The 10,124-nt window shown below is 35.5% G+C and overlaps 3 protein-coding genes across 4 annotated transcripts in view; 1 reads left to right on the forward strand and 2 right to left on the reverse strand.

Annotated features, from left to right (window-relative positions):
- LOC117119564 (DNA repair protein complementing XP-C cells homolog) overlaps positions 1-3,622 on the reverse strand; it is a 20,921-nt gene extending 17,299 nt beyond the window's left edge. Inside the window, exons 1-5 of one of the 2 annotated variants that reach the window (XM_033264395.1) lie at positions 2,922-3,622; positions 2,647-2,743; positions 2,070-2,148; positions 1,553-1,704; positions 234-354 (exon numbers count right to left, since the gene is read on the reverse strand). In XM_033264395.1, the coding sequence (XP_033120286.1) occupies positions 234-354; positions 1,553-1,704; positions 2,070-2,148; positions 2,647-2,743; positions 2,922-3,570 (1,098 nt within the window). In that variant the 5' untranslated portion in view covers positions 3,571-3,622. The remainder of the gene's footprint in view (positions 1-233; positions 355-1,552; positions 1,705-2,069; positions 2,149-2,646; positions 2,744-2,921) is intronic. The other variant, XM_033264396.1, reaches the window with a different exon arrangement.
- Positions 3,623-3,684: 62 nt separating this feature from the next.
- LOC117119568 (U6 snRNA-associated Sm-like protein LSm3) lies at positions 3,685-7,159 on the forward strand. Its single transcript, XM_033264399.1, has 4 exons — positions 3,685-3,821; positions 5,212-5,322; positions 5,821-5,916; positions 6,374-7,159. The coding sequence occupies exons 1-4, from the start codon at positions 3,801-3,803 to the stop codon at positions 6,458-6,460; spliced, it is 315 nt and encodes a 104-aa protein (XP_033120290.1). The 5' UTR covers positions 3,685-3,800; the 3' UTR covers positions 6,461-7,159.
- LOC117119566 (tRNA-dihydrouridine(20a/20b) synthase [NAD(P)+]-like) overlaps positions 7,076-10,124 on the reverse strand; it is a 6,691-nt gene continuing 3,642 nt past the window's right edge. The window contains exons 4-7 of the mRNA XM_033264398.1: positions 9,962-10,102; positions 9,411-9,619; positions 8,860-8,945; positions 7,076-8,067 (exon numbers count right to left, since the gene is read on the reverse strand). Of these exons, the coding sequence (XP_033120289.1) occupies positions 7,816-8,067; positions 8,860-8,945; positions 9,411-9,619; positions 9,962-10,095 (681 nt within the window). The 5' untranslated portion in view covers positions 10,096-10,102 and the 3' untranslated portion in view covers positions 7,076-7,815. The remainder of the gene's footprint in view (positions 8,068-8,859; positions 8,946-9,410; positions 9,620-9,961; positions 10,103-10,124) is intronic.

Below are 10,124 nucleotides of genomic sequence, written 5' to 3' on the forward strand. Positions count from 1 at the left end.
CTATTGAGAAATCCGGCTTTTTATTTTGCAGCTGAGTAATGCCGTCAGTATTCATACTAAAAATTTATCAAAGTTAGGTATATTTTGTGTATTTAAACATCTTCCAACTTCGGAAATGCCATCCCTGTAATGGCGTCGAAAAAAGAGGACGACGTTCAAAAAAGTTATCTTGGATTCGTCTATAGGTCCCAAATAAATATATTAAAAAAGAAAAAAAAAACGCTTTTGCATACGTGGACAAATTCTGTTTCATTTGCTGCTTCAAACTTCTCAAAACGACTACATAGTACTTCATCAAAGTTCTTGTAGTTGTCCTCCTTGGTTGTAGACATTATTTTAAAGAGAGACTGGAACCTACAAATTAATGAAAGACATGTCATATATAAATCTAAGCAAGTATTAAACTTTTTTCTGTACAATTCATTTATACTACAGACAAAAATAAATTACAAAAGAGAATTATAATACAAAATGGAACTTAGTAGAAAAATATTTTACATTATAATCCAATCCAATCCAATTCAAGCCAACAAAAAAAGAGTAGGTGGGAGTAAATTTTAAGCCGAGCACTTGCTGCATCCTCCAGTACAAAGGTCGCACAACGAATCCAATCTCGGTCCTTGTGAGCGCTAGACGACACGACACTGTCTGCTGATTGTCAGTGGTAGTCTGTACGGATCGTCGTTTGAAACGATCCATTTCTCGCGCATCATCGTGTTGCGTTTGTCATAGAATTGTGTCGGCCGACGACCGCGCCCTTACAATGCAACATGAGCCTAGTGGTAGACTTCAGGGGTCCCAAGTTGGAAGAAGTCAATTCATTTCATTCATATTCATATTGCCTTTTGAAGTCTCAAAAAGCAACAAAGTCCCCATGTTTAATAAATTGAGCCTTCTTAACACAATTTTATTTTTCTGTGAATGGTGATACCCATCAGAACTGACTTAACCTGGAGACAATTGATAATGTAGTAAAAACATTGAGGCTACGTTCACACACGGCTGCTACCGGTCAGCAGGATCCGGATTACAAATATACGCGCTCACCTGTGCGTTCACACAAGAAAATCCCTGATCCAGATACCAAGAAGATTATGATTGGATCACTGGCCAATAGGAAACTGGGAATATGTACATGTGATTGGTTAATGATAGAAACTAGCTCAACTTGTTAACCCATAGCGCTCGCTAACTGTTAGCGTATCCAGATCCTGGTAACGGTTAGCGCTAATCGATCAGGTGTTCTCACACGGGTGCTATCGGTTAGCTAACTATCCAAATACTAGGGCTCTCGTGTGAACCTGACCACAAATAGTGTGAATTGACTAGTGATGGGTTATTTCCCAGGAAAATCTTATTTGCGGGAGTGTGGGGGCTTTCTTAATTTCCGGGAAACTTCCTCAAATTTCAAGAGACTTGAGACTCCTGAGACTACCAATTCAAGTGCATGAAATATTAGGATACAGTTTTCACTAAAATATCGGTAACTATGATAATGGTACAGTAGTGCATTTTACGATTAAAAAAAATTGATGAAATAATTATCACTTACCAACGGACAAATCTAATAAGGAATGCAATATCAAACTCTCCAGATTCAGAAAATTTATTTGGAATGACTGACATACATAGAGCCTGCAGTGTCATGTTGCTGCATACACTATTGCAATACTGTCCAAGGGCTAGAAGACAGAGGAGGTGGGCCTACAAAAAAAAAACAGGCGACAAATATTTTTATATATGCTCATGTGTTATTTCAGAGAAGCCTGGTCAAGAAAATTACATGTATCAATAAAAAGATTATACATATCGCTGCAGTGCCCCCTTACATTTTCATAAGCGTAGAAAATATAGGTAGCACTAGCAAAACTATACATTGCTGCTTTGTAGAGTAATACTGTACAATGTTAGGCAGCACAGAAAATAGGCCTAAATAATAAAATGCAAAAACACTGTAAAGCTGAAATTATATGTTGTTAGTGTACCCCTCTACTTTTTCAGATTTGGAACACTTTTATCAACTTTTGACTACTGTATGTTCATAGTGTGGCATGGAATAAGCATTCGACCTTGTGGAATGTAATCTGCTGTTCCCTGTTGTGTCGATTGATTTCCCGACGAAAATAAGCTTCCCATTCATCCTCTTTTCTACAAGATAAATTTTATTACAGGTATATAAATTGTGAGATCTGTTAAAATTTCAGTTATAAAAAAACATTGAGCTATACAAAAACTATTTTCTTGGAACTATCATCACCTCAAGGCTTATTATTTATGCATAAGAGGGTGCAATATGAAATCTCTTAATTCATATGATTAAATACATTCATCATCAGGTGAAAAAAAATAATTGTGTTGCTTAAACACAGTGACATTTGCAAATCATGGTTAGTCATATGGACACCTACTTTGTAAAAAAGTACATTTTCATGAAGCCGACATTTTCAAGATTATGGGATTGGGCAATTAACCATTTTTTGGAACTACTGGACCATGAGTTTTCTAACATCATCATTAGCACACTACTGTACCATCATCATTGTCACAATTTTTGTCATCCTAATCATATCATTATTGTCATCATCATCTACATCATATCGTCTTCGTCATCCTCCTCATTCTCATCACATCCATTAATTCACGTACTTCCTTTTCTTGGCCTGGTTTGGATTGTCAAGTGTTATCTCAATTGTCTTGTTTGTTACTGTTGACTTCACTGGGCTTTCTAGCACACTATCTAATTCTGAAATAATGAAAAAAGTTAATTGGTTAATTAGCAAACAATAAATCCGTAAAAATGAAATTCTCAAGGAAATACAAAACCTAAAAAAACAATTAAGAAATTGAAAAAAAAACCAAAAAAACTGAATAATTATTATTAAAGGTTATTAAATTATTTACTGTATAATTCAGTTTCTTACCCTCAACTTCTTCCCAGTCATCTTCGTCACTCTCCTCGCTTCCATCATTTGTTTCTTCTTTCACCAATGTTTCTTTCTTGGTTTCAGTCTCTTTACTGTTTTTATCTAATGATAAAATGTCTTTTCCCATTTCTTCTTTCTTTATTTGTTGCTTGTTTTTCACTCCTTTATTCTTATTTTGTTTTCCTTCCTTTGATTCTTTCTTTTTTGAACAGAGTGCATCTTGGTTTTCATTTAATTCATTTTCTTTAATTAATTCAGGCCTAGATTTTTTAACATCACTTAGCTTCACATTACACTTTTTAATATTCATCTTTTCTGCCCTTGAATTTTCTGATTTAGTCATACTAAGTTTTTTCTTCTTTGATGATGTGTCTTGTTTGGTAGATGTTATTCTCTTTCTTCCTCTTGTACTCTGCTTTCTTTTTTCGCTTTCATCAAGCTCACTCTTTTCATCTGTTTTCTTGAACTTTGAGGCTCCTTCCCCCTGAAAGTCTAAAGGCGAGTTGCATCGCTTGCTTCTCCTTAGCTTGCCTTGTTGTCTGCTGCTCTTGCAAGCTTCCCCATCAAGCCCCACATCTCCCTCGGCCTCGTGCTCACCCGGCATCTCATCACTCTTCGAACCTCGTCTATTTGTCTTCTTTCCCATTTTCTTTTCTAGCTTATACAAAACTACATACCATGTAACACCTGTCCCTTCATATCTATAGTCATTAAGATTATGCAATAAATCCCATAAAAAAGGGCAACTGTAGGCCAGCAAACAAATTCCTCAAAGCCTGCACACATCAAACAAGCGCTTGTTTATGTACCTGAACTATGACCCATAGCTAGAGTCAAGGGTCACAGTGAACAAAATCTACGACGAAGAAACGAAGCATGGGTGATGAGGTTGAAACGGTAATTTCAATGTTTTCTTTAAAAAAAAATGCAAATAGATTTACTGAACAATGCAACAAAAAATGAAAATAATGTGTTCGCTTTCATTTTATTATAAAAGCCATTATAAATTACAGACAGGCTAGGCCTAGCGGTACGATTCTGCTTCTGCTGCTAGTTACCTACTGCTGTAGGCCCAGGCCCCTACCACCAGAGAGTAGGCTAGCTAGGCCTAGCCTAGGCCTTCTTCTGGTTGGCAGTACTGTACATAGGCCTATATTCAGGCTATAGGCCTACACTGGGTACCATTCTGCTTCTGCTGCTACTGTGGGTGGTGGAGGGTGTAGGGGTATCCCACAACAGTCATTTTAGTAGTAGTAGAGTAGAGGCATATAACTTCTTGGGTGGCCTTATTAAATATTATTAGGGCCAACCATTTTTACAGTAGGCCTATATAAAACTTTTTTTGTTTTTTTTTCCAAGAAAAGCTATGAATGCACATGGTCTGATCTATATGGTAATTAAAATTTAAAAAAAAAAATTTACAAAAAAATAAATTTATAATTTATTATTAATTTAAAAAAATAAATAAAAAAAGAAGAAAATAATTAATGTTTCACCATGGTTAGAGATGCGATACCTTATCTTCTGTTTGCTAAAGGCACAGTAAATTGCAACATCCAATAAATAAAATGCGACCACTGGTGTGACGTCATTGTTCATAAGACTTGTGAGATCACTCTCTATTGTTGCACTAATGTATCCTTCTGTGTCGTGGTTATGCAAAAATACATTAAAAACACAATTGTAAATAACAATGCTTTTTCCCTGATAATAGTTTGATGTAAAAAGAATACTGTATAACTCCAAGTAGATTTATAAATACAATTTACTGTGCCTGTAGCAAACGGAAATTAAGATATGGTGCTGTATCTAGCCACGGCGTTAATTATTTTAATGAGGACTAAGTCATATTGGTAATTTAATCAGGTTCCATTACAGTACATGACAATGGCAGTGCCAGAGATTCCCCAATGGCAATGAGGGGCCCAAGTTTTCCGCCTACACCCACCTGAGGCCCAGGTGTTTGGAGCTGCGGTGAGCAAATTTCAAGAATGGGCACATCTCTACTCTCTAGATACCTGGAAATGACACTCTCAGTGTGTGACTCTAGTTGCTTTTCCAAAGCAGTATTCCTCAATGATATGATCGGCTTCTTCCTGATGTGACGGAGTCAAAGATTATGCAACAGGGGTTCTTTCCCCTACAGTACTATCCCCCACTGGTGCCACCATTTTTAAATAATTTGTTATTGTACCAGAATACTGTATGACTTCCTTTTATAAGCCAATAAAATAATTAAAAGTACTGTATTATGTATTAGATTCTTTTGATTTATTACCCTTTGCAGCAAGTTCCTACAAACGCTGTCGAAGAACCATTGGATTTGGTCCGGCTCAGTCTGGATGAAAGGATCTATGTAAAGATGAGGAATGATCGTGAACTCAGAGGGCGATTACACGTATGTTGACTTTCCAATATTTATAAGTTACCTCATTAAAAAAACAAATCATAAAATCATATCTCCCTCTGGCTTCTACATCTTTGTTGTATTATACAGTTACTTGTACAGATAGCTGTATTTACCATGTGTTATATTAAATAAAAAGAATATTGTATTTTATATTTACAGAATGTATGTACATATCTATACTACAATTGAAAGGCACACTGAAAATTCATTCTGTACATTATAATATATTTAAATACTTGTTCTCATAATATGAGAACAAGTATTTAAATATATTAAAATGTGTGTGCACACAATTTCTCATCTATCTGCCACTGTTGTATATAGTCACTTAGCCCCAGCTATTGTTTCATCCATACTCTACCTGCTTGAAAAATACCAAGCACTTTGCCCACTTCTGTAGTGTGTTTTAATTCATATATTATGTTATGAATAAGTTACTGAAATTTACAAAGTATCTTTAATATGGGAATTATCTTTTGTTTGTAGGCCTACGATCAGCATCTGAATATGATACTTGGTGATGCTGAAGAGACAGTCACAACTGTAGAAATTGATGAAGAGACATATGAAGAAATATACAAGGTACATAAGGGATGATGGGAGGGGCAAAGGTTAAGTGCTGTGAAGTATGTTGGAGGAAAATCTGTGAAGTGAGGGGGGGTACTAGTTGCGGAAACAAGCTACTACTGTAAAGATGATTTTTAACAATTTTTTTTTGCTCAGCAAATTAGCTGTGGGACCTAAACTTTTTAAGGGGTGGAGGTGGTGAGCCCCATGCCCCCTTAGATAGTGGCATTGCTGTTGTAGGAATCAACTTCTTGTTGAAGTACTTTCTCTGCTCAAGGGGCCCCGGGCAGACAATGCTACCCCTACCTATTTCTTAATTATAGAACTACAGTCGTCTTGCAATGAGGTCATATTCATTTAGTCTACCAGTTCACTGGAAAGCGTGTAATGAAACGTTAATGAAATATTACTGTATATGCAGTATGATATTGTAGTATTCAATTATACTAAATTTTTTGCCTTTTTCTTTCAGTCAACCAAGCGGAACATTTCCATGTTATTTGTCCGAGGAGATGGAGTGATTCTGGTATCACCGCCATTGAGGGCTGGTGCCATATGAAGCAACAGTACTTTAAAAACTTATGAATAAAATAAATAAATAAATAAATTTGATTTCTTACCATTCCTTTTTATACCTGCTGTTGCACTCACTTCTAATTTTAATGCCCAGAAAAGTGAAAGGAGTTAAGGAGTAGGTTCTAGCTCCTCTTGTAAGATAAAAAGAAGTTTTTTTTTCATAGGCATAGGCCTACTCCAAGTGTGCATGGATCATCACCCACACATGTGAGGCTTGTAAAGTGGTATCCATTGGGTTCAAATCCATGGTTATGGCACCAATTTAGGAGTTAAAAAGTGCCCTTTACAAACTCTATACATTTGTCTTGGGCCCCTAATTGGGAAAAATACTGGCCTAAGATTGTGGGTTGGTTGGGCAACACAAGCTCTATTTTTAGGCCTAAACATGTATACTATATTTCTCAGAATTATTGAGATTCATAAGCATTATATATTCCACAGTATGATGCCAATAGATTCTTGTGCACATTTTGGTTATGAGCCAAATAGTGCCATCTGTTGACAATTATTATTTCTCGGCTTTTTTATGTAATTAAGCTTTTTTCTTGGTACATTTAAAATAGAATAGTTTTAGAGAACAACAAAACACAGAGAACTATTTGTATTCTTTGTTTTTTATTAGAAAAGTCGGCATATGAAAATATTCATCTATTGTAATAAAGTCTCTGCTGATTGTACAGTGTATCAAAATGTCGCTTGGTGTGATTTTGCTTCAAAGTTAAGAATGTACATACTGGACTATGAATTTTCAGACATCCCACAATTGCAAGACAAGATAAGCCAAACCTGTAGCTCCTAGCAAAATATAAATTATTAGTCACTAATGCAGGGTTATGAACAGTAAAATGTAAGTCATAAAATGGTGAAAGTATCACATAAATCTGACATTTCGTTATGAGGTTACAGAAGCTTAAAAATCCAGCTGTTAAAGGACAGTAATTGAGAAATCAGTCTTCAAAGTTTATGATTATGGACATTCCTCAAGCAGAGACCCAGCACCAAATCATTAACAAATATTTTAACGTTGAAAATATGAAAAATAGCAACATAGCATGTGTATAGATGTATAAAGTTTAGTGCAGTAAAATAGATTTTGAAAGTAACATTCCAACATGTTGTGGCCATTATCTCTGAAAAACTATTTGCGAGGATTGACTGGTTTAGCTTGGCTTGTCTTCAGCACATACGATGTTGGCCCGCCCTATGCCACTTTTGTTGTAATGAACAAAAGCCACAGCCTGGCTGAAAATTTAATCAAAGTAGATTGTAGAAATTTTACTTGGATTGCACTTATTAATAAGAACTGGCAAAATAATTCTCTACAAATTTCATCCATCATCAACTGTCAATATTACTTCCAAGTGGAGAAGGTTTGAGATGAAGAGCATCTAAACGATCTGTCAACTTGGCCTGTTGTTGACCATTGTACTGGACATCATAATGTTCTTTAAGATAGTCTAAGACAGCTGGGGTCGAATGGAGTGTGTTGAAAATTTTCTTTTCTGGCTTTGATGTGACCCGCTCCATCATTGCAATAAGATGATAATGGAAACAAGGGAAGGGGGTACCAAGTCCAACAGCTATATCAACCTGAAGAAATACAACAAATATACCTAACTACATGTATCATATTCATCCTGCAAGCATGTAATTACATTAAACTATACCACATTTAAACAGCAGTTCAGATTACTAAACATTGGGCCAAAAAAAAAATGTTTGTTTGCCCTCCTCCACCTGGCCCTAACTCAATGAAAAAAATAGGGACGGAAAAACAAAAAAGCGTTTTGGAAGATAAACTCTTTCGGGTGCAGAGGGCTGTGGTTGAGTGCTACTGCAGTGGCACCACTATCTACAGACTTACCATCAGCATGCATCCTTTCCTCTTCTGGGTTCGAGTTGCTGGACTGAAGTCTTTCCGGATAAGGACGTAGACTACACTACTGGTTTTATATGCACATTTAGGAAACACTTATAAGAAATAAAGCATTATTTTAAAAAAAAGCAGGGGTCACTCTGGTGTTCTGGTTCACCCATAGGGTTATTATAAGAATACTAGAGCGGTTAACTCCAATGCATTCAATGTTCCAAAAATGCAGAGATGTGTATTGGTACTCGTACTGCCATACATTCAGCCTATCAAAATACAACTAAGCATTGTTTTCAATGGCGCCCTCAATTTAATATGAAACTTTTTAATACAGCTACCTAATTTACCCATATGATAAGCTCGAATGTTGTGGTGTAGCACTCTAGTTTTTATAATACCTCTATGGTTTACCCCAACCCTTTCCTTGCTCCCTAGTAGGACCCACAGGGAATAAGCCTTTCTTTGGTGTTGTTTGCTTTTGTGTGCGTGGCATTGTGTTTTGGTCAACTTACCCAGTCTTGAACACACTGTAAGGGTGTGTTTTCATATCCAGCATACATTGCAGGATTTTGTAGCATTCCTCTTGCTGCCATGACACCTATAATTAAAAAAAAAAAACAGTCTCAATAGAGTGTACTGTAGTTGATTGATTTACTTTAATCATAATAATCACCATCATTATTATCATGATTGTCAATTAACATCGTCATCACCATCATTAACATCACCATCAATGACATCATCGCTATCACTAACATCACCACTACCAGGCAGGATCGTCATCATTATTACCATTCAACATCACCACCACCTCCATCATCACCATCATATCCATTAACACCATCACTACCACCATAACCATAATATTCATGTGTTAAAAGCAGATACTGAATATTATTTAGGTTTGGTTTTTTTTGTTTTTTTGTTTTTAGATATTAACTTGCTTTAATATGCTTTTATTTTTACAAACTTTTTAAGTCATACAAATTCCACCTAAATTAAAAGCTACAGTACTTATATTTTCAACATTTGATGATTTTTTCAATGATTGGTTTTTACTGACCTTTCACTCCTGTATTCTTATGGAGTTTATCCACATCTTCAAGATATTTTATATCACCATTGGCAACAACTGGTATCAAAACACTATCATTTATCGTCTTAATTGCAGCATAGTCTACTGGCTCTGTCCTCTGTTGAACTGTGCGACCATGAACAGTGACCCATGATATTCCAGCATGCTCTGCCTTCTGACAAAGGTCAACCGTCTCCCTTTAGAAGAAATTTAAGTAGAAAATGCTGATGGTATAGAAAGATTGATGTTGACAACGATAATGAAAAAAAGAGAATTTAAGAACAATAGTGGTTCTATATACTAATAAATAAAAAAATATAACCAAATATACAGTTGACAGTAACAGATGAAATGACAAACTTAGCCAAATATAACGATGATATTTTATTATCTATTGGGCCAAGTTAAAACAATTATAAGAAAATCATGAAAAAAATGAAAAAAATAATTTCTTACATAATGTTTAAATAAGATTAATTTTGTTGTTTATATAGGACACGAAAATTATTCATATACTTTTAATATCTTTATAGACTTACCTTATATCTTTATGTAACCTGATTTTTATTGAAATTGAAAAATCCGGTTGGCAAATACGACTTTGTGTCTGTCGAACCATATCTTTCACTAACTCAGGTTTCTTGATCAGGTGTGCACCATACCCCTCTGCCATTGCCCATCTGCATAAACAATAATTATTTA

Source organism: Anneissia japonica, unplaced genomic scaffold (assembly GCF_011630105.1).
Source record: "Anneissia japonica isolate Jap-2015-1 unplaced genomic scaffold, ASM1163010v1 scaffold287942_len87506_cov169, whole genome shotgun sequence".
Classification (NCBI taxonomy): Eukaryota; Metazoa; Echinodermata; class Crinoidea; order Comatulida; family Comatulidae; genus Anneissia; species Anneissia japonica.

What these genes read in the sequence shown, in the direction of transcription:
- LOC117119568 (XM_033264399.1), top strand. Translation starts at nt 3,801, where the DNA reads ATGGGTGATGAGGTTGAAACG. An exon ending in TGGGTGATGAGGTTGAAACG is followed by an intron (nt 3,822 to 5,211) that starts GTAATTTCAATG and finishes TACCCTTTGCAG; the next exon opens with CAAGTTCCTACAAACGCTGT. An exon ending in AACTCAGAGGGCGATTACAC is followed by an intron (nt 5,323 to 5,820) that starts GTATGTTGACTT and finishes TTTTGTTTGTAG; the next exon opens with GCCTACGATCAGCATCTGAA.